The sequence below is a fragment of the Lolium perenne genome, chromosome 1 (genome assembly GCF_019359855.2).
Source record: "Lolium perenne isolate Kyuss_39 chromosome 1, Kyuss_2.0, whole genome shotgun sequence".
NCBI lineage: Eukaryota > Viridiplantae > Streptophyta > Magnoliopsida > Poales > Poaceae > Lolium > Lolium perenne.
This window is the reverse complement of record NC_067244.2, coordinates 254,915,324-254,941,907: the sequence shown is the minus strand read 5'-3', so window position 1 is coordinate 254,941,907 and position 26,584 is coordinate 254,915,324. Positions and strand designations below refer to the sequence as shown.

Sequence of the window (26,584 nt, the reverse complement as noted above, 5' to 3'; positions counted from 1 at the left end):
ATTAGGGACTGTAACTGTAAGACAAGCGGCTTTATAGAAAATAAAATGCAGAAGCTGTTACGTGAGTATGATATAAATGGGCGGACTAAAATGGAAAACTAACAAAGAGATAAGGTTCTCCATCGTCATCCTCTTTGTGGTCACAACCGCACAAATCAATTGATGTGCTCACAGAAGCCACCGCCTGAGAGGTTCGAGCCATGGCAGACGGGCGGCACGACGGAGAGCCCGGCCGTGGGCCGCCGTACCAGCGACACCCGTGGCGTGGGGAGCCGCGCCGGGTGGTCGTTCTCGCGGTGCTTGCTGCGCTGATACAATCAGCGGAACGCGTCGTCTGCCGTCGTGTCAAGCTGGAGCGCGCCGTCCGCCATGCCAGGGTCGTGGCCTCGGGCACCACCCCTGCCGAGAGGGCCGAGCCGAAGGCTGCGGGTGCATCGCCGGATTGCCCCGCTGCAAGGGCACCTGCGCGTGGGGCTGCGGGACAGAGAACGTCGCACTGGCCTTTGGCCGCCGCCGGTGCCTTGGATGACCGCATCCTCAGGCCGCCGACGTCGTTTGGACGCTATGGTCTGGCTGTGAACGCCAAATCGCAGCACGGAGCGAGGGCTCCGCCACCGCGCTTGGATGTCGTCGCCTCTGCCACCAGCAGACGCGGCGTTGTAGGCCATCGAGGAAGCAGCGCCTTATTGGAGTCATGCCGGGGACCGCGTCCAGGATGATTCCGCCACGAACGGTGAGGGAAAAGATCGCAGTTCGGGCTTCCTTCTAAGTTCTGTTCTTGGATTGTTAGATGCTTTCGGTAGAGACAAAGTGCTGATAACGTGTTTAGAGGAAAAGTAATGAGAGATGAACTATTCATTTCATTGATGATTGAGGGGTATATATACCCAGCGAACAGGCGCCAACAAAGATGGTTTAGAAGGTTGTGTCCCTTCGGAGGGACGTGGCTGTTGGACAAAAAGTAACTGCCTAGTTAGCTTAAGACCTAAGCTAATCTATTTCTAACAAATATGACACAGTGAGCTGATATCCTTCAATAATTAACTTGCATGGCTGCGTGTCTCTGTCTTCCCCGTCTTGTACAGTAGTACGCAATGTGGCTCCTCTTCGTCTCAGCCTTCGTATTATTTGCCACCGTCGGCGTCACCTTGTCCTGCGGCGGCCTGGTAGGCAGCAGCTCGCCGGCGGCGACGGCGGTGAAGGCGGCTCACCTCCTCTTCCTGGCCACCTCCTTGGGCGCCACTATCTGGGCCATCCTCGTCGGCGGCCTCAGTCATGTTCTTGTACGTTCATAGCAAATAAGGTCATGGCTAGGTATTAAGTATGCGTACATCGGTATCTTAACCTCTCCAATTTTTCCCTTCCATGAGCTTTCCTCTGTGTGTATGTGTGGTTCAATCATTTTCTTGGGAAAGGCACTTGCCGAGGCACACGATGGGACGACTGCGCGGGAAGGTGTTCCCGGTGTGCTTCGCGCTGAACGCAGCAAGCACGGCGGTCTCCGCAGCGGCGTTCGCCTGGCTTCGGCACCCTTGGGAGGAGGCGACGGCCGATGAGCGCCGGCAGCTTGCGCTCCTCATCGCCACCGTCGGGTTCGACCTCGCCAACCTCCTCCTCTTCACACCGAGGACCCTCAAGGTACAATTAATTAAAAGGGAACTTTGTTTTGAATTCTGATCTTGTAGTGGCCGGACAACGTTTTCTAATCCTGGATTTTTTTTTTTTGAAACGAGGCAAAAGCTTTGCCTTTCATTGATATAGGAGAAAAGAGTTGGGCCGTTTATGAGGAAAACTGGCCGAAAAACCGTTACAACACGACACCACACGCCAACCCCGAGGCTACGCTCCACACGGATCGACGACCAGCCAGGTCGACACCACACCTCAACGCAACAGGCGGAGGCGAAAGACCGGAGCCACCGCTCCAACTACCACTCCGGCCCCAAGGCCGTGCCCCGCCTGGCCGAAGACGAACCCGCCTCCGCCGAACCACCAAAACACTCCACAAAACCCTCTGTCCGGTGGACATCCAAAGCGAGGCCCCAAGAGGCAAAGCGACATGAGAGCGCCGCCCACGCCCGATCCCGCGAGGGATCTAGGATTTCCCCCGGAGAGCCCGAGCGGAGAACAAGAAACACCCGCTTCGATGACGCCTTCAAGAAGTATGTGGCGCCCACGGGCGTCACCGTCGTCGGTCCTGGCCGGCCGCCAAGACAGAGCTTTCGCCCAACAAAGAGTTCCAAGACCTCGCGCCCGCCCAACAGGGACCGACACAAACCACCACATCCGATCTATGGTTGTCATCTTTGGCGACGGTTGTTGCGCTGGTCCTTTGGGGCCTTAGCACGACGATTTCTCGTTTGTCTACTACAACAATCTCTACTACGATAAGTTTTGCCCGGCTCTGGTGATGAAGGGGCGAGGACGCGCCTTCGGCTCGTGTCAGTATTTGTAGTCGTCGCTAGGTGGTTGAAAGACCTACTTGTAATTTTTATTACTTTTGAATCTGTTTGTATTGTTATTGATGATTATTAATAGATCCACGAAATTTTCGCAAAAAAAAGTGACAACATGAACAAATTGCTTTTCGTTAAAATATCCAAGAGGAGCAAGTGGCCAAATATAACACAAAGCAATTTTAACCAAGCACCCTTAGAATTCAACCTTAGTATGGAAATTTTAGAGCTACAGGTAGATTGCTTTTTGGAGATCAGCACCGAGTAATAAAACAATTTATAATGGGTCATTGTGATTAAACTTTGTCTTTGGCCATCTTTGAAGTACAGATGCCTTTTTTGGATGCTCCGTGGCTTGGCGGGAGGAAGCCTAAGGATTTTTCTCCTCTCATCTATACTTCCTCTATAAAAAGAAAAAGTGAAAAGTGCATCAAGCTAAACGATTTTGTCGGGAAGATAGCTATGGATGAAAACTTCACAATGGCCCACCTTCACCAATTCATCGATCTTTGGGTGAAGGTTCACGAAGTTCACCTCTTCGAGGACACGGATGATGACATCTCTGGAAACCTTACGACTAATGGTCAATACTCCGCGAGGTCAGCCTACAAGGTGCAATTTATTGGCCCCACCTCCTCCTTTTTGCATAAGACGGTTTGGAAGGTTTGGACTCCTCTCAAAGCAAAATTCTTCTCTTGGCTCCTCACTCAAAATCTCATTTGGACCGCCGACCGACTCCAAAACGGGGTTGGCCAAATTGTGGCATTTGTCCCCCTTTGCAAGCAAACCACGGAATCGGTCTCCCACCGTTTCATCTAGTGTAGGTACTCTCTTCGTCTTTGGGGCTTCATTCAAAAATGATGAACAGTGGGTGCACATCCCCGATGTACAACCCAACCTTTGGGGTGGCCTCTGTATCGACCTTTGGTGGCGTCGCATGATGAATGCCAGCATGCCGAACCGCAAAGCCATCGCCTCTCTCGTCCTTCTTGTCACTTGGAAAATTTAGAACGAGCGCAATGCAAGGATCTTCCAAAGCAAGCATATGCTGCTGCGAAGTGGAATATTTTTGGTGATCCGAGAAGGGCGTAGCAAAACTGAGTGCGGCAAAAAGAAGATGAGAAGTATCACTTATTCACCAGCCGGGGTCACGAAGTGTTCAATAAAATAAAAGCACTTGTTGGCAGGCAGAGTGTTTATGCAGAGAACATTACACGCTGATGTTGTTACCAATCAAATCAAGCTCTGTAGTTGATGCCAGACATCCAGTATCCATGCTCCTCTGTTCTGATACCAAGGCAGCCCTGCATTAACTCGATAGAACATATCAGCATTCACAGTCCAAATGGGCACACACCTATCACAACATAAACTCTGCTTTTCTTTACTTGCCAGTTGCCACAGCTTTGGAACTCGAAAGCACCACCCAAAGTGAAAATTTTCACCCGGAAACTTGCTACTAATAGTTTACTGTCCAGGTAAACAGGAGCAGACGTTTGCCTAATGTGCTACCAATCTGTACCATCTGTGGTATGGAAGAAGAGACGGGTTTCCATGCAACTATGAGATGTACACGAGCTATAGAGTTGAGGCAAGCTCTAGCAAATTCTTGGAAACTACCAACAGAGCCTGAACTAATAAATACGGGTGATGATTGGGTGCTTGTGTCACTCGATAAACTAAGCGCAGATATGAGGGTTAAAATGATGTTCATCTGGTGGAGGGCCTGGCACCATCGGAATGATATTATTTTTGGGAAGGGAGATGCGTCGGTTGAAAATTCAGCTCGTTTCCTACAAAATTATCTATGTACTTTGCAGGGTATAACAAAAGGGGAAGTAACTCTTGATAGAAAAGGGAAATCCCCTATAGTCCCAGATGCAAAATTTAAACAGGTAATTGCTGATAAGGAAGTGGAGGAAGAAATATGGAAGAAACCTGAGGATGGTTGGATCAAATGCAATGTAGATGCAAGTTTCTTAAATGATGAAAGGAAAGGAACTTGGGGAGCTGTTATTCGCAACCAGAATGGCCTTACTGTTTGCTCAGCATGGGGTATTATTCCCAACTGTCAAACAGCAGCAATGGGAGAGGCTGTTGCATGTTTAAAGGGGCTAAATTTAGCAGTTGAAAACTCGGACCAAAATATCATTATCGAGACTGATTGTCTGTCAATTCTGAAGGCGTTTATGGAAGACAACAATGACAGATCTGAGGTGTGTATGATTGCAAAGGAATTTAAGATAAAGAAACCACCTGATCGTCGTGTTATTTTAACAAAAGTTAGCAGAAAGTGTAACCAAGTTGCTCACGAGTTGTGTCAGTTAGCTCGTAGAGGGTTGTGTAGTGGTATGATGCAAGGCTCGCTTCCAACCTGCGTGTTGAGATCGGCTTTGCTTGATTGTAACCCAAACACTATTGTTTAATCAATACACAACCAATTTTCAAAAAAAAAATGCAATTGGCAGAATTAGCCACAGCATGGGTGGGTGGGATCGATGACAGCATTTTCTTCAGATAGTGTCCACCATCCCTTCACAGTTGATGGTGAACACGTAGTAAGTTATTGGAGATCAACACAAAGTAATAGGAAGAATATCCTAATGGGTCATTGCCATTAAACGGGTTATTCGATCATCTCCTTCGGAAGTACAGATACCATTAATTATTGCTCTTATGGTGTTCAAGCCATGTAATAAGAATATAAAACTGATAAATCAATAGCAGCCTTTTCCATCGACAGAATGTGTTGCCAAAAGGTTTACTTTTGGTGCCACCTAATTGTACTAGAGCAAACAACATTTGAACTCTAATCCTATTTTATGAGAGTAATAAACTAAATAATGTTAAGTGAAAGGAATGGCCGTTGTAGACCAAACCCTGCATTCTTGGCCAGACTAGTAAAAACCAAAAGATATTGCACCTGTCAGTTGGCAAATTGAAATAGTGATCTCAGTGACTGGCTGACAAAATAATAATAAATTGCATGCAGAGAAATAAACTTTATACTACTACAGGATTTCAGATAACTAACGCAAGGCTCCTTTCTTATTACAGCAGGTGATAGGTACACAAATATATTAGCTGCCTTCAGGTAGCTTACAATAAGATAGCAAACCAAGAGAGAAACAAACCAGTACCAACTAAGCATAACACATAAAGACTAGTAACGTTCATCTGTCTTTTAGGTTCATAACTCTGGATTTCAATCCCAGGCTTAGGCACCATACGTCCGCAATCATGGCTTCCTCCACAGTGGGTGGTAACAAAGCACTCCATTGCTGAATGAAGCAGATCATTTTACAGAGAATCACAAAGGCTATGTAACACACTTGGAGCATCCATACAAGGATCTATTCAAAAGGATCAGCCATTGACTCATGGGTGTACTCATGGTTCACGGGAATGGCATATCTATCACTTATTAGTTCAATTTGTGCATCTCGAGAAGCTCTATTCTCCACCTGAAGCTGCTTACGCTGATCACACATCCATTTGTCGCTTTCCTTGTTAAGATACCCTATTTCTATTTGCTTCAACACTTTCGCATTCAAAACGAAGAACTTGGCATAGTCAACACATGGCCTCCTGTCGCCATCGTAATTCTTAATCACCACTTTTTGTAGATGGAATTCCAAGCATTCAATCGGATAAAGTGGGTCATACTTTAACAATTTTGATTCCCTATTTTGAAAATTGCATATTAATTTCCTTCATAATTAACTTTGTATCGCGTGCATGACTTACCACAACTACGGAAGTAAGATAAGATAAGCAAGACTAAAAAGGATTCATCAGAAAGCAGAATACAAAATTATGAAATGAAAACAAATGAATAAAGGGGAGCCTAAATCTCACCTCCTTCTGTTCCTCATGCCTTTTCTTGGATCCAACTGGAGATAGAAAAAAAGTGATATAAAAGTGGTGTTACAATACTTGTTCACCGGATAATAAGTCTGACACAATGCTGATTTTGACATTTAGAGAAACAAATATGAATACTCACAACGACATAGAGCTTCTCTAGGCAAGGGAAGCACTGGAGGAAGTCAATAACAGCATCCAGATTAGCGCCAGTTGAGTTGAGAGCCAAAATCTTCATTGTGTGCATTTTGGTTGTCAAGCTGACTGCAACCATTTTCTGGAGAAAAACAAAGCAAGTGAAAATGAGAACAATAGCCTGCATATCAGAATGTCGAATGCTCAATTGTTGTTGATGCTACCTGAAAAACGGTGCTGCCAAGGTGGAGTGTGGATATGCCTTCAGACAAAAAACCCAATATTCTCAATTTAGGAGCATGTATCACCCGGATGGTCGCCGGACCATCATTTGGACAATTTGGTAGCAACCTCTCCAGGCAAGGGGCATCCTCAATGACCAGCTCAGCTCCTTTTGCGCGAAATGCATAGAGTTTGATGCTCCTAAGAGTCCGGGAACTGATGCAAAGGCGACCAAATTTGTTGCGCAGCCAAAGGCTTTCCAAAGCAGTGCATCCGCATATCATGCATTGGAGAGAATCCTCCGAGATGATGACGTCAAACAGGATGAGCTGCTTGAGATGCGAAAAACTTGGCAGCGCGACCAGGTCACGGAATTGGCAGTGGTCGAGCATGAGCACGCGGAGCGTAGGCACGAAGCGGTTCAGAACGTGTGGCGGCACCTGGTAGCGGTCGATCCTTTGGCTGGTGACACTGAGCTCCTCGAGGCCATTGAGCGCCTCGGAGCGGAACCAGCGGGCGACCTTCGCCGGGAAGCGGTGGACAGAGATGATGCGGAGGGAGAAGTGGCGGGTCGGGCCTGGATGGTCGGAGAGGATCTTGGAGACCACCGCGACGCGCGCGTTGTCCCCGGAGAGGCTACTATCCGCCACAAGGTTGAGCGGAGCACTAGTGGAGCGCCAGAGTGGGCGCCAACGGCGAGAAAGGGCCTGCGTGCGGGCACCTTCCTTGGTGGGGAGGAGGGAGACGACGGTGCCGAGTAGATCGTCGGGGAGGCGGCTTATGAGGTCCAGGTCGTCAAGGCTTTCCAGATCCATGCCGCTGCTAGCCCCCAGTGGCACTTGCTTGCCGTCGACTCGAACAGATCTACGCCTCTTTGGAGCACGCATTGCCGCCTCCTCCTCCTCCTCCTCCTCCTCCTCCTCCTCCTCTAGACCGGCGACCTGCGTACCGGTGGAATTTGGTCTGGCGAGGATGTGGTGAGAGGATTGGATATTGGGGAAGGGGGAAGGGGAACCAGGGTTTTCAAGGTCCCGATTGTGATTTTGCGATGGACGAGTGGGATGGGCTGGGCTGTATCTTGCATTTATTGTGCATAGATCTTTAAGGTAATTACATTATGGTAAATGCCCCGTCTCCAAAGTGTGTTTGCAGTATTTGAATTCTGAACAACAACATAAAAGCCTTTTTCCCAAGCAAGTTGGGGTAGGCAGTATTCGAATTCTGAAGGCAAAAGAAAAAAAAACTTGTTCCGCGATGGCAACAGCAAGTTAAGCGGTTGACACAAATAGAAGGTCTAGCACATATTTCCAGGACATCCTGAATTGTAAACAACACTAACATATTATTTCCGAGACTTCATGGATTTAGTAACATAATCATGCTGCTCATGATTTTTCCTTTTAGGCAGGTCATGATGATTTTTCCTTCCACGACCATAGCATACCTTGTAATGAGGAGGAAGAGTCCGCAACTCCGCATGACCTTCACACCTAAGCAAAGGCCAATGATAGTAGCCATACTGCAATGCTCCACTGTTGGGGTGAAAGTAACCCTGAAACCAAAGCAACAGGGAGCCCTCGCGATTTGACTTCATTCAGGATCCCGAATAGTACATTGGAAGTTCGATCGTAGATATTCAACTTACCTGACATGACTAAGCTCATCACTGATTTCGACTGAGTCTTCAATTGCCACATTAAAGCTCTTCGATGTGTATGGGTGCTCAGGGTCCTTTATATCTCTAATATGTTGTGAGAATATTAAGGAATAAAAAATAATTATGATAGGAGGACCCAGATTAAAAAAAGGCATAGGAGGAAAGCGAGCTACACTACATACACACAGGAAAAACAACAAAGGGGATATCAAATATTTCTAGCTAGTCTATGCGCTCGACTGCATTTTCATGTGCTTTCAGGTGCATGTCTGGTGCGCCACTCTTTTTTTTCATGTACCAAAGGGTTAGCATTTATCAACCCCCTGACCACTTTCCCTCAGCAATGCACTAATTTGGCTTAGACAAACAAATTCCTGCAAGTTGAAAGCATGAAAATCATGTCAACAGTATTAAGCCATTCTATTCTCGGAGTTTTGACCATCTAATGGAGCACCCTCCCTTTCAATCGAAATCTAACACTGGGTACTATTTCTATAAAATGTTTGCATAATACAAGCAAGATTCAAGTCGGATGGACATCCAGTGACCCTTCCATGACATTTTTAAAAGTATACTTATTTTGAAACTTCAACCAATCTGACACTCCGACAGACATGTGTCAGATGGTTAATGTTGAGACGCACCCTTGTTCGCTCCCCGGGACATCTGCTACAGAAACTTCCAGCACGGTAAAGACAGTTAAAGCATACAAGGAAGAACCAGGGTTCGCCATGACGTTTACATTCAAGTCACTAGAACATGCCAAGCATGCTTGGTGGGTAGGATGGTAAGCATTTCTTCAGATGGTAAATGTGTCAATCCGTAAACACAAGGGAGTAACAAAAACATGCCATTAATAACCAAGGGTAAATGTGTCAATCCGTAACACGAGGAGTAACAAAAACATGCCATTTATAACCGAGGGTAAGAGTAACCAGACATCTTTTCAGTTATGGCAAGGATCAGCACATCATCTCTCGATATACAATCAGAACATACAAAATCATAGCACTCAGTTTCTGCAAGAAAAATGAAAACAGAAAGAGCTGAGGCGGCAGCAATATGCTTACTGAGAGGTGTAGAGCACCAAAATCGATGCACACGCCCTGCGACACCCAAGGGATTTATCTTGGATAAAATTAACCTGCAGTAGTCTGGAACAGGCTTCCGATGTAATTCAGGTCTCAACCAAGCGTTGGTGACAAGCACTCCTCGAGTGTGTCCAGCAGGTTTGAATTTTCCAACGCAGCTGCGACACGTTCTTTGTCATTCAGTTGCTTGTTCACTGGAAAAGAAGGGATGAGAGCATACTGAGATGTTGTTCCAGGCAAGGGAATGTGGTCACTGTAAGGTATAAAGCAGTAGTAGCTCGTAGAACACATACATGCAGCTTCAGTTGCATGTGATCCAGGCGCCACCTTATTATGTCCACCTACAAAAATCTGAAATTAATATGCTGTCATTTTTTCTATTAGAAGAAACTATGAGCAGTAAGCAGCAGGTAGATATAATTATTTGAATTCTGAAGGCAGAAGGAAGAACTTGTTCCATGACAGCAGCAGCAAGTTGCGTGGTCAACGCAACCAGAACATCTAGCACAGATTTCCTGGACTTCCTAAATTGAGTGTGATGCTCAGTAACATCCAGAAGTATATGATGCTAACATATTATTAAAAATCTCATGGATTCAGTAACATATTCAGGCGGCATATGTTTTTTCTTCTTTTCCCCTTTTAGGCAGTTCATGATTGTGTGTGAACCTAGAATAGCAGGAAATGTTTGCACTCCACACCAACAGAACACCTTGTAATGAGGAGCAAGACTCCGCCTGAGCTTCACACGCAAGCAAAGGCCAATATTAGCTGCAATACTGCAATGCTCCACTGTTGCTAATAAGTTGCCTGAGCATAACACACATATATATACTAGTAATACCATTCAGGTGCCTTGTACATTCGCGGCTCTACATTTTAATCTTGGCTTTAGGCACCACTCTTGTTTGCTCCAGAGCGGGTAACAAAAAATTGCCAAATGAAATAGATCATTTTTGGTTGCGTAACATCCCTGAGTTTTTAGCTCTCGTAGTACAACAAACTCTGCTATTGTTTGCATATGATTTGAACAAACTAGATTGAGCTATGTAACATCTCTGCATTTCAGGGGTCATTGTGTATACGTTGTTTGTTGGGAGTTCAATCAAAGTTGTTTGGTTTGGACGTGCATCTAGGTTACTGTCAGGTCTCTGTGATTGTGGAGTAGTGTCAGTGTACTAGGACCTGCTTGCTTGCTGCAAACAGAGTGCTTATGCAAGACACATTGGACAAAGTGTTAATTGGCAGCTCGCGCGAGCAAACAAATTCTGTATCAGTTAGAGCGAAACAGAGCACAAGCAAACAGATACACCTACCATATTACCCAAAGTAGCAGCACACCGCTCTTACCAATTGGTAGGAGCAACAAATAATGCATCCTTGAAATGAAAATACAGGTAGACTGACAATGAAAAAAAAACTATCTCTTAGCATATTATGAGTTGGTATACTTTATTTTCGTGGGAAATCAGTTGGTATACTCCTTCAACTGAAAAGTGATGACATGAACAAGGTGCTAGTGTTTAAAATACACAAAGCAATTTTAACCAAGCATCCTTATAATCCAACATTAGTATGGGGATTTCGGAGCTACAAATAGATTATTTTGGAGATCAACACAGTAATATTTTGTTTTATAATGGGTCATTGCAATTAAACTGGTTATTTAGACATCTTTGAAGTACGGATATAGTAATTGATCTTTTGATATTCAAGCCATGAATAAGAAACTGATAAATCAAGTGCAGCCTTCTCCTTCTTCATAACTTATGACATAATGAGATCATGAAATTATTAAAAACAGTGCTGAAAAGGTAAGTTTTGATCCACCTAAATGAATGAGAAAAATCACCATTTAAACTCTACATACTATTTCATGACAGTAAACTAAGTAATGACAAATGTAAGTCAACAAATTCTAAATGTGCAAAATGAATGGCCGTTGTAAACCAGGCACCGCATTATTGGCTAAATTAGAAAAAACAAAACATTATGCTTCTTCGTTGGCAAATTGAAATTCTGATTTTATTGACTTGCTGACACAGATGTAATGAACTAAATGCGGAGAACTAAACTTTATACTGTATGGTTTTAGATTAAAAAAACACAAGCATGTGTCTTCTAATTAGAGCAGGTGGTAGATACACAAACATATTAGTTGCCTTCAGGTACTACCAGCTTACAATACGACACCAAGCAGGAGAGAACAATCGGTACCAACTAAGCAGAACACATAACAACTAGTAACATTCACCTGTCTTCTACATTCGCAAGTTTAATTCCAAGGTTGAGTGTGGATATGCCCTCAGACAAGAAAAACCTAATATGTGCAGCTTAGGAGCCCGGATCACTCTGATGGTCGCGAGACCATCATTTGGAAAACCTGGTAGCAACCTCTCTAGACAAGGGGCGTCGTCAATGAGCAGCTCAAATCCTTTTGAGCGGAGTGCATGGAGGTCAATGCTCCTAAGCGTCTGGGAACTGATGCAAAGGCGGCCAAACCTCACGCTCCGCAGCGAAAGGCTTTCCAGAACCGCGCAGCTGGAGATCATGCGTTGAAGAGAGTCGTCCGAGATGCCGACGTCGTAGAGGATTAGCTGCTTGAGGCGCGGAAAGCTCGGCAGCTCGCGTAACCGGCGGCAGCCGCTGAGCTTGAGCAGGCGGAGCGTGGGCGCGAAGCGGGTCAGTGCGTGGCGCGGCAGAGGGTAGCATTTCCTGCGCGGGTTGGTGACCTCGAGCTCCTGGAGGCCGGCGAGCATCTCGGAGAGGAACCAGGGGGCGACCTTGGCCCGGAAGCCGCGGTGGGGGATGATGTGGATGGAGAGGCGGCGAGCCGGGGCGGGATGGTCGGAGAGGATCTTGGAGACCACCGCCGCGACGCGCGATGGGTCGCTGCAGAGGTCGCGGTCGACGGCGAGGTTGAGCGGCGCCATGTGGGAGCGCCAGAGGGGGAGCCACCGGCGGGAGAGAGCCTGCGTGCGGGCGCCGTCCTTGGTGGGGAGGAGGGAGACGACGGTGCCGAGCACCTCGTCTGGGAGGCCGCTGATGAGGTCTATGGCGTCGAGGCCTCCCTGCTCCTCGCCGCCGCTGCCGCCCCCCGGTGGCACTTGCTGGTTGTCAAGTCCATCGGATCTGCGCCTCTTCGTAGCGCGCATTCCCGCCGCCACCGCCGCCGCCTCCTCCATGGCCGGCGGCCGGCGGGCAGCAGGAATTTGGTTTGGGGGATTGGGGAATGGAGAAGCAGGAGCTTGGTAGTTCGTCGGCAGTGTGGTGTGAAATCTCGGGCTGCCAAAGTGCCAAGGCCCACGGAAGGATGGAGCCCAGCCCAGATGACAAAGGAAATTTGGTTATGGTGCACGGCTCGGCGAGACAAAATAAAAACGAGTATGTCAAAGTAAACTGTCAATGAGTATGTCAAAGTTTTCCTAGTTACACTATCAATAATAAATTGAAATCGGAGCTTCTCCATGTTAATCAGAAAAGATGAAGAAGCTTAACTTGCATACAAGGCTAGTTTAGAGCATCTCCAGGGATTTGGGGCGCGCCGGATAAAAAAATCGTTCTAGCTGTGTCCCCCAAAGCCCATTTTTGTCCGGCGCGTCCCGATACGGTGTCCGGCGCCCCGAGCCCGTTCCCGTCCCACAGGGGACGCACTGGGCACGCCGGACACAACGAAAAGCGAAGCGAAGCGACGCGGGCCCGACGCGTCAGCGGCTCGAAAGCCTAAAACCCCGTCGCCTACCTTTGGTCAAGCGACGTTAATGGCGTCCATGTTTTTCCAGGCGACGCAGGGACGCGTCTCGTCGTGCATGGCCGCGTGGCCGTCCGCGCCGGCGTTATTGCGTGCAACCACCCGCTGCCGCCGCTGTTTAAAGACGTCCTGCAGTTCTCACCGCTCACAAACCTTCTCGTCGCCGCCGCCTTCCCCCTCCCAGATCTTGTCCAGTCCGATCCAAAAATGTCGAGCTCGTCCTCCCGCAAGATCGCCGCGGCGAACGGCTTCGGCCGCGGCAGCCTCACCGTGCCGGAGGCGACGCCCGGTATCCAATCCCACCGGACATGCGGCTGCCAAGCAGCGGCGGCTGGAAGATGGCCGTGAACGGCATTGGCGTTCCGCCGCCGCCGAAGCCGCGCAGAGACCAATGGAGGGACGCCATCAAGGCCCGTCGGGCTCAACTCACCGCCGAGGAGCGGTTGGATCCGACGTGGGCGGCCAACGACAACGACGCCTGGTGGATGACGTACTTCAAGGCGAAGTACGACATCGAGATGCACAGCACCGACGGGCTCGTCGGCGGCCCAACAGCTGGAACAAGGACGGATGCGCCCTGTTCTGGGGCGTTCCGGGGCGCGCCCTCGAGAACGTCATCCGCGGCATCCGCAACGGCGCTCCAAGGTGGAGATGCCGTCGTCACCACCGCCGTCTCCTCAATGGCAGCCGAGGAGGACGACCTACTCGTCCTCCTCGCACTCTTCTTCCTCAGGACCGGCGCGATCGACGCCGTCCTCGTTGTACAGGTCGGCGCCCTACACCGTCCCCAAACGGGAGGTGAAGGAGGAGCCGGCGACGCCTGTCAACACGAGGCGTGGCGGAAGCGGCAGCCGGCGGCAGCAAGGGAGGCGCGGCGGCGCCCTCCTCATCCCGAAGCCGGAGGTGAAGGAGGAGCCGGAGGAACCGTCGTAGGCGGCGCTGCTGGCGGAGTACGAGCGGCAGCAGCGGCTCATCGCCAGCAGCGACGACCCCGAGGACTGCCCAGATCTACGGGCGGCATTCTTGGCGTCCATGAACGACAAGGACGCCTGGAGGGGCGACCTCGACGCGGCGATCGCCTTGTCCATCCGCGACTCCGGCAAACCGCTGGTGGACCTCACCGACTACGGCGAGGCAGGACCAAGCGGCTTGGTGAAGGACGAGCCCGTCGACGAGCGCGTCAAGCAGGAGGTCGTCACCGACGAGATGTACAACTTCCAGCAGTACTACGACGCCTCCGGCCGCCGCAAGTGGTTCTAGATTAGGTTTAGTTTAAATTTAGTCGAATTTCGTTCGAATCTATGTAAGTTTGGACGAATTTTAATCGAATCTCGTTAAGTTTAAAATTTCCGAAATTTTGTTTGGGGGACGCGACTGGGGAGCGACGTCCCCCAAACACGGCACGAACGAAACACGTCCCCCAAACACTCAATCCGGCGCGGTTTGGGGGACGCTTTGGGGGACGCGGCTGGAGATGCTCTTATGTTTGGCTGAGATTTGCATGCTTCATATGTAAGTTGTGCTAGGATTGAGTTCAACATAATTTACCTATGCTGATCATCTAGAACACCTACCTAATGGAGATGCGGAAATGCGTACCAGCAATGGCCATCAGTGGAATCGCAGGCATCGCGGAGGAGTCAGAGCAAAGTAAGGACATGGTCGCCACTACTCTCCTTACTCCTAGTGCCCAGCGGCCGTCTAATCCCCTTCAGCGTCTCTCAAGAATTAATTAACAAAGAAAAAAAGATTATAAACCAACAATAAATCCTGCTCAGTAAACACGAGACATCTTATAAGGAAAGCATGTGATTTATGACTGAGGGTAAGAGTAATCATACATATTTTGAGAGATTGCATCGAACACCACATAATCACTCGATATACAATCAGAACGTACAAAAACAGAACAGCTGAAAAATCTTCATCCTCAGGGTCCAGAAGCTGACACATGTCCACCTAGCTTCCCCTTGTCTCACTTTTGTTTTCATAATGTTCCAATATAGCAAATAATGATTCGTTTGCAGCAATATCTATTTCCACTAAAATCCCATTTTTTTTTTGCTTCCATAAACGTGAGTGTAGCAAAATCAACAACGATTGTACAAAAAACTGCTTCACCTACAGAAAACACTGACTTCGCCCAAGACCTCACCGGAGAATGGTAGCAAAAATATTATACTATTGTAGCAAAAATCAATCTCGTCGGAGACATCGCCGAAGAAGAAAAAAATGCTATTTTAGCAAAATAGGTTTTGCCGGAGACGTCATTCTCTATAAGAGCTAGGGTAGACTGCATTGCTTAATGGTGCGGGCCAGTAATGTAGACTCATGTACCCGCCATTGCTTGCGAACAAAATTAACAAAGCATGCTCTGTAGTTGATGCCAGACATCCAGTATCCATGCTCCTCTGTTCTGAGACCAAGGCAGCCCTGCATTCACACAATCACACTCGATAGAACATATCAGCATTCACAGTCCAAATGGGTACACACCTATCACATCATAAACTCTGCTTTTCTTTACTTGCCAGTTGCCACAGCTTGCTTGCATTAATTCAGCCATACATATGCAATTGGCAGAATTAGCCACAGCATGGGTGGGTGGGATAACAGTATTTTCTTCAGATAGTGTCCAACATCCCATCGCAGTTGATGGTGAACACGCGGTCAGTTATTGGAGTTCAACACAAAGTAATAGGAAGAATATCCTAATGGGTCAATGCCATTAAAGTGGTTCTTCAGTCACCTCCTTCGGAAGTACATATACCATTATTGCTCTTATGGTGTTCAAGCCATGTAATAAGAATAAAAAACTGATAAATCAATAGCAACCTTTTCCATCGACAAAATGTGTTGCCAAAAGGTTTACTTTTGGTGCCACCTAAATGTACCAGAGCAAACAACATTTGAACTCTAATCCTATTTTACGAGAGTAATAAACTAAATAATGTTAAGTGAAAGGAATGGTCGTTGTAGACCAAACCCTGCATTCTTGGCCAGGCTAGCAAAAACCAAAAGATATTCCACCTGTTGGCAAATTGAAATAGTGATCTCAGTGACTCGCTGACAAGAAAAATAATAAATTCCATGCAGAGAAATAAACTTTATACTACTACAGGATTTCAGATAACTAACGCAAGGCTCCTTTTCTCATTACAGCCTGTGATAGGTACACAAATATATTAGCTGCCTTCAGGTAGCTTACAATAAGATAGCAAACCAAGAGAGAAACAAAACAGTGCCAACTAAGCATAACACATAAAGACTAGTAACATTCATCTGTCTTTTGAGTTCATAACTCTGGATTTCAATCTCAGGCTTAGGCACCATATGTCCAAAGCACTCCATTGCTGAATGAAGCAGATCATTTTACAGAGAATCACAAAGGCTATATAACATACTTGGAGCATCCATACAAGGATCTATTCAAAAGGATCAGCCATTGACTCATGGGTATACTCATGGTTCATGGGAATGGCATATCTATCACTTATTAGTTCAATTTGTGCATCTCGAGAAGCTTTATTCTCCACCTGAAGCTGCCTACGCTGATCACACATCCATTTGTCGCTTTCCTTGTTAAGATACCCTATTTCTATTTGCTTCAACACTTTCGCATTCAAAACGAAGAACTTGGCATAGTCAACACATGGCCTCTTGTCGCCATCGTAATTCTTAATCACCACTTTTTGTAGATGGAATTCCAAGCATTCAATCGGATGAAGTCGGTCATACTTTAACAATTTTGATTCCCTATTTTGAAAATCGCATATTAATTTCCTTCATAATTAACTTTGTATCGCGTGCATGACTTACCACAACTATGAAAGTAAGGTAAGATAAGCAAGACTAAAAAGGATTCATCGGAAAAGCAGAATACAAAATTATGAAATGAAAACAAATGAACAAAGGGGAGCCTAAATCTCACCTCCTTCTGTTAGTCATACCTCTTTTTGGCTGCAACTGGAGATAGAAAAAAGTGATATAAAAGTGGTGTTACAATACTTATTCACCGGATAATAAGTCTGACACAATGCTGATTTTGACATTTACAGCAACAAATATGAATACTCACAACGACATAGAGCTTCTCTAAGCAAGGGAAGCACTTGAGGAAGTCAATAACAGCATCCAGATTAGCGCCAGTTGAGTTGAGAGCCAAAATCTTCATTGTGTGCATTTTGGTTCTCAAGCTGACTGCAACCATTTTCTGGAGAAAAGCAAATCAAGTGCAAATGAGACCAATAGCCTGCATATCGGAATGTCGAATGCTCAATTGTTGTTGATGCTACCTGAAAAACGGTGGTGCCAAGGTGGAGTGTGGATATGCCTTCAGACAAAAAACCCAATATTCTCAATTTAGGAGCATGTATCACCCGGATGGTCGCCGGACCATCATTTGGACAATTTGGTAGCAACCTCTCCAGGCAAGGGGCATCCTCAATGACCAGCTCAGCTCCTTTTGAGCGACATGCATAGAGTTTGATGCTCCTAAGAGTCCGGGAACTGATGCAAAGGCGACCAAATCTGTTGCGCAGCCAAAGACTTTCCAAAGCAGTGCATCCGGATATCATGCATTGGAGAGAGTCCTCCGAGATGATGACGTCAAACAGGATGAGCTGCTTGAGATGCGAAAAACTTGGCAGCGCGACCAGGTCACGGAATTGGCAGCGGTCGAGCATGAGCACGCGGAGCGTAGGCACGAAGCGGTTCAGAATGTGTGGCGGCACCTGGTAGCGGTCGATCCTCAGGCTGGTGACACTGAGCTCCTCGAGGCCATTGAGCGCCTCGGAGCGGAACCAGCGGGCGACCTTCACCAGGAAGCTGTGGACAGAGATGATGTGGAGGGAGAAGTGGCGGGTCGGGCCTGGATGGTCGGAGAGGATCTTGGAGACCACCGCGACGCGCGCGTTGTCCCCGGAGAGGCTACTATCCGCCACAAGGTTGAGCGGCGCACTAGTGGAGCGCCAGAGTGGGCGCCAACGGCGGGAAAGGGCCTGCGTGCGGGCACCTTCCTTGGTGGGGAGGAGGGAGATGACGGTGCCGAGCAGATCGTCGGGGAGGCAGCTTATGAGGTCCAGGTCGTCAAGGCTTTCCAGATCCATGCCGTTGCTGGCACCCAGTGGCACTTGCTTGCCGTCGACTCGAATAGATCTACGCCTCTTTGGAGCGCGCATTGCCGCCTTCTCCTCCTCCTCCTCCTCCTCCTCCTCCTCCTCCTCTAGACCGGCGACCTGCGTACCGGTGGAATTTGGTCTGGCGAGGATGTGGTGAGGGGATTGGATATTGTGGAAGGGGGAAGGGGAACCAGGGTTTTCAAGGTCCCGATTGTAATTTTGCGATGGACGAATGGTATGGGCTGGGCTGTATCTTGCATTTATTGTGCATAGATCTTTAAGGTAATTACATTCAGGTAAGGCGGACCGAGAAATAAGTCTGAGCGTGTGCAAAACATTTGACTGGGGGAACATACAGCGTAAATTCACACAATTCACACATTTTTCATCCAAATATGAATAAATTCTAGAGGATTTGAAAAAAATTGAGTGGGGGCCTATGCCCCCACTCACCTATACCTGGGTCCGCCCCTGATAAATGCCCCGTCTCCAAAGTGTGTTTGCAGTATTTGAATTCTGAATAACAACATAAAAGCCTTTTTCCCAAGCAAGTTGGGGTAGGCAGTATTCGAATTCTGAAGGCAAAAGAAAAAAAAAACGTGTTCCGTGATGGCAGCAGCAAGTTAAGCGGTTGACACAAATAGAAGGTCTAGAACATATTTCCAGGACATCCTGAATTGTAAACAACACTAACATATTATTTCCGAGACTTCATGGATTTAGTAATATAATCAGGAAGTTCGTGATTTTTCCTTTTAGGCAGGTCATGATGATTTGTGAACCTAGAATAGCAGGAATTTTTTGTACTCTACGGCCATAGCATACCTTGTAATGAGGAGGAAGAGTCCGCAATTCTGCATGACCTTCACACCTAAGCATAGGCCAATGATAGTAGCCATAGTGCAATGTTCCACTGTTGGGGTGAAAGTAACCCTGAAACCAAAGCAACAGGGAGTCCTCACGATTTGATTTCATTCAGGATCCCGAATAGTACATCGGAAGTTCGAATGTAGATATTCAACTTACCTGACATGACTAAGCTCATCACTGATTTCGACTGAGTCTTCAATTGCCACATTAAAGCTCTTCAATGTGTATGGGTGCTCAGGGTCCTTTATATCTCTAATATGTTGTGAGAATATTAAGGAATAAAAAATAATTATGATAGGAGGACCCAGATTTTAAAAAGGCATAGCAGGAAAGCAAGCTACACTACATACACACAGAAAAATAATAAATGGGATATCAAATATTTCTAGCTAGTCTATGCGCTCGACTGCATTTTCATCTGTGCATTCAGGTGCATGTCTGGTGCGCCACTCTTTTTTCTCATGTACCAAAGGGTTAGCCTTTATCAACCCCCTGACCATTTTCCCTCTGCAATGCACTGATTTGGCTTAGACAGACAAATTCCCGCAAGTTGAAAGCATGAAAATCATGTCAACGGTATTAAGCCATTCTATTCTTGGAGTTTTGACCATCTAACGGAGCACCCTCCCTTTCAATCGAAATCTAACACTGGGTACTATTTCTGTAAAATGTTTGCACAATACAAGCAAGATTCAAGTTGGATGGACATCCAGTGCCCCTTCCATGACAATTTTAAAAGTATACTTATTTTGAAACTTCAACCAATCGGACCCCCGATAGACATGTGTGAGATGGTTAATGTTGAGACACACGTATGTTCGCTCCCCTGGACATCTGCTACAGAAACTTCAAGCAGGGTAAAGACAGTTAAAGTATACAAGGAAGAACCTGGGTTCGCCATGCCAGCTTCGGAGATTCATGGATGGATGGATACTCCCACAAGAGAGTGGGCGTTCTAATTCTGAGACCAAGGCAAAGGCTGCAATTACATTCAAGTCACTAGAACATGCCAAGCATGCTTGGTGGGTAGGATGGTAAGCATTTCTTCAGATGGTAAATGTGTCAATCCGTAAACACAAGGAGTAACAAAAACATGCCATTAATAACCAAGGTTAAATGTGTCAATCCGTAACACGAGGAGTAACGAAAACATGCCATTTATAACCGAGGGTAAGAGTAACCAGACTTCTTTCCAGTGATGGCAAGGATCAGCACATCACATACAAAATCACAGCACTCAGTTTCTGCGAGAAAAATGAAAACAGAAAGAGCTGAGGTGGCAGCAATATGCTTACTGAGAGGCGTAGAGCACCAAAATCGATGCCCACGCCCTGCGACACCCAAGGGATTTATCTTGGATAAAATTAATCTGCAGTAGTCTGGAACAGGCTTCCGATGTAATTCAGGTCTCAACCAAGCGTTGGTGACAAGCACTCCTCGAGTGTGTCCAGCAGGTTTGAATTTTCCAACGCAGCTGCGGCACGTTCTTTGTCGTTCAGTTGCTTGTTCACTGGAAAAGAAGGGATGAGAGCATACTGAGATGTTGTTCCAGGCAAGGGAATGTGGTCACTGTAAGGTACAAAGAAGTAGTAGCTCGTAGAACACATACATGCAGCTTCAGTTGCATGTGATCCAAGCGCCACCTATTATGTCCACCTACAAAAATCTGAAATTAATGTGCTGTCATTTTTGCTAGTATTAGAAGAAACTATGAGCAGTAAGCAGCAGGTAAATATAATTATGTCCATGACGGCAGCAGCAAGTTGTGTGGTCGACGCAAACAGAACATCTAGCACAGATTTCCAGGCCTTACTAAATTGTGTGTGATGCTCAGTAACATCCAGAAGTATATAATGCTAACATACTATTAAAAAACGCATGGATTCAGTAACATATTCAGGCAGCATATGTTTTTTCTTCTTTTTCCCTTTTAGGCAGTTCATGATGCTCAGTAACTTATGACATAATGAGATCATGAAATTATTAGAAATAGTGCTGAAAAGATAACTTTTGATGCCACCTAAATGAATGAGGTCTAGGGCGTCGAGGCCTCCCTGCTCCTCGCCGCCGCTGCCGCCCTCGGGTGGCACTTGCTGGTTGTCAAGTCCATCGGATCTGCGCCTCTTCGGAGCGCGCGTTTCCGCCGCCACCGCCGCCTTCATGTCCGGCGGCCTACGCGCAGCACGATTTTGGATTGGCGAGAAGAAGGAGCTTTTTTTAGGGATAGAGAAGCAGGAGCTTTGGTAGTTCGTCGAGGGAGAGGCAGTGTAGTGCTGAAATCTCGCTACTGGCTGCCACAGCCTACGGAAGGATGGAGTCCAGCCCAGACCACTTGCCCGTGACAAAGGGACTTTGCTTGGTTAGCGTGCACGGCGAGAGAAAAAAAGACTTCCTGGCTCCATGATCTAGCTAAGTAAACATGTCGATGAGTATGTCAAAGTTTTCCTAGTTAAACTATCAATAGTAAAGTGAAATCGGAGCTTCTGCACGTTAATCAGAAAAGATGAAGCTTAACGTGCATACTGATACAAGGCTAGTGTATGTTTGGCTGATGTTTGGATTGCTTCATATGTAACTTGTTGTGCCAGGATTGAGTTCAACACAATTCACCTACCGTGATCATCTAAAACACCTACCTAAATGGAGATGTGGAAACATGGAGTACCTGCAATGGCCATCGGTGGAATCGCGGAGGAGTCAGAGCAAAGTAAGGACATGGTCACCACTACTCTCCCAGCCCAGCGGCCGTCTAATCCCCTTCACCGTCTCTCGGGAAACAAATGACAGAGAAAAAGAGTTATAAACCAACAATTATCCTGCTCGGTAAACACAATACATCTTATAAGGAAAGCATGTTATCTATGAATTATGGTAAGAGTAATAATACATATTTGGAGATATTGCATCGATCACCACATCATCACTCAATATACAAGCAGAACGTACAAAAACAGCAAAGCACCCAGTTTCTCCAAGAAAATGGAAAACGGCAGACAGATTATGATATAAGAGCTGAAGCAGCAGCAACATTCTTACAGAAAGGCGCAGGGCACCAAAAGTTCATGCACACGACCTGCACCATCCAAGGTATTTATCTCGGATGAAATTAATCTACGGTAGTCTGTAAGCACATCAACGCATTGGCAATTCCAGTTTTAATTCACGTCTCAACCAAGAGTTGGCGACAGGCACTCCTCAACTGTATCCAGCAGGTTTGAGTTTTCCAATGCAGCCGCAACACGTTCTTTGTCGTTCAGTTGCTTGTTCACTGGAAAAAGAAGGGAATAGAAAACTGAGATATTATTCCAGGCAAGGGAACGTGGTCACTGTAAGGTATAAAGGAGTAGTAGCTCGTAGAACGCATACATGCAGCTTCAGTTGCATGTGATCCAGGCGCCACCCTTATGTCCACCTACAAAGATCAGAAGTTAATGTGCTGTCATATTTTGTTATTAAAACAAACTATGAGCAGTAAGCAGCAGACAGATATAGTTATTTGAATTCTGAAGACAAAAGGGAAAACTTGTTCCATGAAAGCAGAAGCAAGCTAAGTGGTCGACACAAAAAGAAAGTCTAGCACAGATTTCCAGCACTTCCTAAATTGCATATGTTGCAATTATATCTTATCGATTCAGCAACTTATTCAGGCAGCTCATGATTTTTCCTTTTTTTCCCTTATAGGAAAATCATGATTGTGTGTGAATCTAGAATAGCAGGAAATTTTTGTACTCCACACCCAAAGCATACCTTGTAATGAGGAGGAAGACTCCGCATGAGCTTCACACGTAAGCAAAGGCCAATAAGAGTTGCCATACTGCAATGCTCCACTGTTGGGGTGAAAGTGACCCTGAAACCAAAGCAATAAGGAATCCTCAGAACTTAACTTCATTCAGAATCCTGAACAGTAGCATCAGAAGTTCCAACATACATACTAACTTACCTGACATGACTGAGTTCATTACTGATTTCGACCGAGTCTTCAGTTACCACATTAAGCTCTTCCAATGAGTATGGGTGCTCAGGGTCCTTTATATCTCTAATATGCTGTAAGAATATTAAGGAGTACAAAAATAATTATGATAGCAGAACCCAGTGAAAAAAAGTATAGCAGGAAAACATGCTACACTGCATACACACAGGGAAGACAATAAAAAGGATATCAAATATTTCTAGCTGGTCTATGAGCTCCACTGCACTTTCATCTGTGCTTTCAGGTGCTTGTCTGGTGTGTCTCTCTTTTCTCTCATGTACCACAGGGTTAGCATTTATCAACTCCATGACCATTTTTCTCTCTGCAATGCACTAATTTGGCTTAGACAGACAAAGTCCTGAAAGTTGAAAGCATAAAAAATATGTCAAAACAGTATTAATTCCTTCTCTTCTCCATCTTTTGAACATCTATCTGGTCTTTCAATCTACATCTACCACTGGGTACTAATCTTGTAAAATGTTTACAGACTACAACCAAGACTGAAGTAGGACTGAAAATTCTGACCCTTTCCGCGAAATTTTTAAATAATAATTCTTTTAAAACTTCAACCAAATCTGACCTGCCAACAGGTTGGTCTCAGATGGTTGATGTTTCGAAACCAGTTCATGTTGAAAAAAAAAGGGTCAAGGTTATCAAAAGCCTATTCTTCAAACTGTGGATGCAAACTTAAGCCCACAACACCCAATGGAAACTTTATTCCTAAGTAAAATCACAATGTATAGTATCAATAGGCAATAAATGCTAAAGAATATTCATATTTCTGAAAACTGAACTATCCCATTCGCAAATATCTTTCAAATATGGTTACTAAATAGCATGCGACTTATATGCTACTCTGCCAGTGGCGAAGCACACAGATACGGAAATAATGATGAACCAAACAGAGCCTAATCACAAGCTGAAGATCTGCATCATGGTGCTCTTCTTTACTCAATGTCAAATTGTTAATATACAGTAAATAGCATATCTAAGTTTAACGCTACTAGGGGATAGGTAGAGAGTAGCATGAGAAAAGGGCAGCAGTTGGAACACATTTCGAGTGATTGCTATCGAAATTAGACAATGCGATAAACGAACACTCGAACAATTCGTCTTAGAGAGATGATAATACTGAACTAATGGCCCTCTTATTTAAACAGCTATGGGCATGCCGCAGCCCGCAGGCATACAGTTACAATGGCAACATAACTTCAAAATCAAATTAGTGATGCTGGACAGCCGGATCCGGCGCCTCCCCACACCCACCAAGAAAGAGACGAGCGAGGAGAGGAGGAGCAGACTAGAGAAGAGAGGGGAGAGGATGGAGGTACCTGGAAAGACGCCGCCGCCGCCGCCGCCGATCCGCCACCGCCCGCGGTTCAGCCTGGGCCGCCCCCGTGTCCCCGATTCACGCCGCCGCCTGGTACGGGGGAAGCGAACGAGCGAGCCAGATGGGAAACGAAAAACGATTCGCGGGTGACGGAAGCAACGCTATAGCCAAAACCAAAACTGGTTGCCCTGATGCCCTCGACAGTTTTGTACACATTGCTCAGCGGAGACAAACAGATTATGTTGTTAAATATATAAAAAATATGAATTCAGACAGTTTTATTGATTAACTGATAGGATTATGACCACTCACAAGAATATTGTGAGAAGACCTAGGTTATAATTGATCCACTCATAATACTCTCTTTTTTCGGAAAAATGCCTAAAATCATATATTACCTAAAACTAGCTCTTGAAAGAACATCCTCGCAAAAATAAGAATAACACAAGTACTTGAAAGCACTGTTCAAAAAATCGTCCGATTCAACGATTAATCGCCCGATTAATCCCTATTCAGTGGTCACCGATTAGCCGATAAATTCATTTATCGTCCGATTAACTCATTTATCACCCGATTAATCGTCCGATTTTCCTATTAATCGCTAATCGTCAGCCGACCGAGTTGAACCCGATAAGCGATTTTCTCAACATTGCTTGAAAGTGCCAGCACCATTCTCCTTCTACATTCCGGTGCACCGTGAGTAAAGCTCGGAGCTGCTTCTAAACCTCCGGCGTAGGAACACTCGTATCAGAGAAAGCTTGGAATGACCCACGCCCTTGTAGAAGCAGCAACTGGCAAGTCATCGATGTAGACTAGAAGACGTCGACGACCAAGATTTTGAGAGATCGTCGCCAAAGTGCGTTGGGAGATATTTCTAACTCTGGTCAGACATAGGTGACAAAACTCAAAAGTTTCTGGATGGAGCCATACCTGAATGAGCTTCATTAGATAAAGACGGAACTTGAGGACACCAATACGTCGTGGCATCATCCTCTCCGCAGGACACAAATGATGACAGATACAAACTCACAAGTGTTATTGCTGTACATGAGATTCTTTGTGAGGTTTCATAGAACTGGCGAATCTGGGTAGTTATCAAATGAGGCATGTCTTCGGTACACCCTCTCCCAAAGTGGTACGAAGTTATCCCATCCCTCAGTGTGTTGGGAGGAGGGGCGGGTGTACCAAAGCAGACACCTTCTTCAATTGGATTAAGAGTAATCTTATGATTGTGTTAAAAAAAGTTTCTCCATGGAATGCTTGTATTTAGAGGGTTTTGGACCATATATATGAAAAATGCATTGATATTACTCTCAATAATGGTTCATTTTTTGTGTCAATAAAAATGGTTCATTTCATGTGAGATTAAATGATGTCAATCTGGAGGCCTCAAACAGGCAGACCCGCTTTCCCCCATTTTCTTCAATCTAGTTTCATATGCATTTTTTTCTGAAATGTTAACGTAAGTGGCTAGACATAGTATTATTCTTGTTTTTTGACACAAAACGGTAGGGAAGTCTATTTTATAAAAATTATGGTGGGCAATGTACAACTATGCTATCTAGTACCAATTATAGTCCATAAGGTATCAAGCCATGCTTGCATAGAATCGGCCTAGCTTTATACATGCACATGGAGAAGAAATATTTGAATCTAATAATACATCTAGGAATAGAAGGATATATATATCTCTCAAAATGGCATCATTCCTTTGTTTCCATAAACTCCAACATCCATTAATCAATATTTCCATCAGGAAGTCTTGAGAGTATTTATCTTTATCATCATTGATCATATTATAAATATCGAGATCCGTATTACATTCAACTCCAAGAGCCCATCAAAACCTTTGGTTGAAGTCACATTGAAAGAAAAGGTGTAGCAAATTTTTCCATATCGCAAATGTCACAGAGAACACAATCAGTATATTCAATGAAGAATTTGTTCCTTTGCATCATTTCTTTAGTATTAAGCCACGAAGGAGAAGCCATGCAAAAAAAAGTATCTCGGTGTGCAAGAGGTTTTCAAATGTTCAAAATGGGAATGGGGGTTGCATACTTGCCAGAGACTATGTATACATTTTTGTAGAGAATTTTGTATCACCCCATAGAAATTTCC

At 45.8% G+C, this 26,584-nt stretch overlaps 4 protein-coding genes across 6 annotated transcripts; all 4 read right to left on the bottom strand.

The window, feature by feature from the left end:
- Nucleotides 1-5,475: 5,475 nt before the first annotated feature.
- Nucleotides 5,476-9,520, bottom strand: LOC139829723 (FBD-associated F-box protein At4g10400-like). The gene is made up of 6 exons (XM_071824990.1): nucleotides 9,405-9,520; nucleotides 8,323-8,418; nucleotides 6,680-8,229; nucleotides 6,463-6,597; nucleotides 6,315-6,349; nucleotides 5,476-6,140 (listed from the first exon to the last, which is right to left on the bottom strand). The coding sequence occupies exons 3-6, from the start codon at nucleotides 7,562-7,564 to the stop codon at nucleotides 5,810-5,812; spliced, it is 1,386 nt and encodes a 461-aa protein (XP_071681091.1). The 5' UTR covers nucleotides 7,565-8,229; nucleotides 8,323-8,418; nucleotides 9,405-9,520; the 3' UTR covers nucleotides 5,476-5,809.
- Nucleotides 9,521-11,428: 1,908 nt separating this feature from the next.
- Nucleotides 11,429-12,625, bottom strand: LOC127327687 (FBD-associated F-box protein At4g10400-like). Its single transcript, XM_051354472.2, has one exon. It carries the CDS (start codon nucleotides 12,608-12,610, stop codon nucleotides 11,687-11,689), a length of 924 nt encoding a protein of 307 aa, XP_051210432.1. The 5' UTR covers nucleotides 12,611-12,625; the 3' UTR covers nucleotides 11,429-11,686.
- A 3,685-nt stretch (nucleotides 12,626-16,310) lies between these two features.
- On the bottom strand, nucleotides 16,311-21,986 carry LOC127327686 (FBD-associated F-box protein At5g56370). Of its 2 annotated transcripts, none has more exons than XM_051354469.2 (7): nucleotides 21,832-21,986; nucleotides 20,776-20,832; nucleotides 19,323-20,676; nucleotides 17,472-19,229; nucleotides 17,255-17,389; nucleotides 17,108-17,142; nucleotides 16,311-16,932 (listed from the first exon to the last, which is right to left on the bottom strand). In XM_051354469.2, the coding sequence occupies exons 4-7, from the start codon at nucleotides 18,648-18,650 to the stop codon at nucleotides 16,602-16,604; spliced, it is 1,680 nt and encodes a 559-aa protein (XP_051210429.2). In that variant the 5' UTR covers nucleotides 18,651-19,229; nucleotides 19,323-20,676; nucleotides 20,776-20,832; nucleotides 21,832-21,986; the 3' UTR covers nucleotides 16,311-16,601. The 2 variants fall into 2 exon arrangements, with proteins under 2 accessions (XP_051210429.2, XP_051210430.2); XM_051354470.2 differs by having other exon boundaries at nucleotides 20,776-20,822.
- A 155-nt stretch (nucleotides 21,987-22,141) lies between these two features.
- LOC127327688 (protein AE7) lies at nucleotides 22,142-24,622 on the bottom strand. 2 transcript variants are annotated; one of them, XM_051354473.2, is made up of 6 exons: nucleotides 24,468-24,622; nucleotides 23,304-23,494; nucleotides 23,107-23,210; nucleotides 22,914-23,013; nucleotides 22,533-22,578; nucleotides 22,142-22,434 (listed from the first exon to the last, which is right to left on the bottom strand). In XM_051354473.2, exons 2-6 carry the CDS (start codon nucleotides 23,448-23,450, stop codon nucleotides 22,334-22,336), a joined length of 498 nt encoding a protein of 165 aa, XP_051210433.1. In that variant the 5' UTR covers nucleotides 23,451-23,494; nucleotides 24,468-24,622; the 3' UTR covers nucleotides 22,142-22,333. The 2 variants fall into 2 exon arrangements, with proteins under 2 accessions (XP_051210433.1, XP_051210434.1); XM_051354474.2 differs by having other exon boundaries at nucleotides 23,107-23,212; nucleotides 23,327-23,494.
- Between the last annotated feature and the right edge of the window lie 1,962 nt (nucleotides 24,623-26,584).

Coding starts and splice junctions, on each gene's coding strand:
- LOC139829723 (XM_071824990.1), bottom strand. CDS start 7,564: ATGCGTGCTCCAAAGAGGCGTAGATCTGTTCGAGTCGACGGCAAGCAA. Junction 6,350..6,462: donor TAGAGAAGCTCTATGTCGTT/GTGAGTATTCAT, acceptor TTCTATCTCCAG/TTGGATCCAAGAAAAGGCAT. Junction 6,141..6,314: donor GGCATGAGGAACAGAAGGAG/GTGAGATTTAGG, acceptor TTTTCAAAATAG/GGAATCAAAATTGTTAAAGT.
- LOC127327687 (XM_051354472.2), bottom strand. CDS start 12,610: ATGGAGGAGGCGGCGGCGGTGGCGGCGGGAATGCGCGCTACGAAGAGG.
- LOC127327686 (XM_051354469.2), bottom strand. CDS start 18,650: ATGTTCCCCCAGTCAAATGTTTTGCACACGCTCAGACTTATTTCTCGG. Junction 17,143..17,254: donor TAGAGAAGCTCTATGTCGTT/GTGAGTATTCAT, acceptor TTCTATCTCCAG/TTGCAGCCAAAAAGAGGTAT. Junction 16,933..17,107: donor GGTATGACTAACAGAAGGAG/GTGAGATTTAGG, acceptor TTTTCAAAATAG/GGAATCAAAATTGTTAAAGT.
- LOC127327688 (XM_051354473.2), bottom strand. CDS start 23,450: ATGGTCATGGAGTTGATAAATGCTAACCCTGTGGTACATGAGAGAAAA. Junction 23,014..23,106: donor AATGAACTCAGTCATGTCAG/GTAAGTTAGTAT, acceptor CTTTGGTTTCAG/GGTCACTTTCACCCCAACAG. Junction 22,435..22,532: donor ACATGCAACTGAAGCTGCAT/GTATGCGTTCTA, acceptor TTCTTTTTCCAG/TGAACAAGCAACTGAACGAC.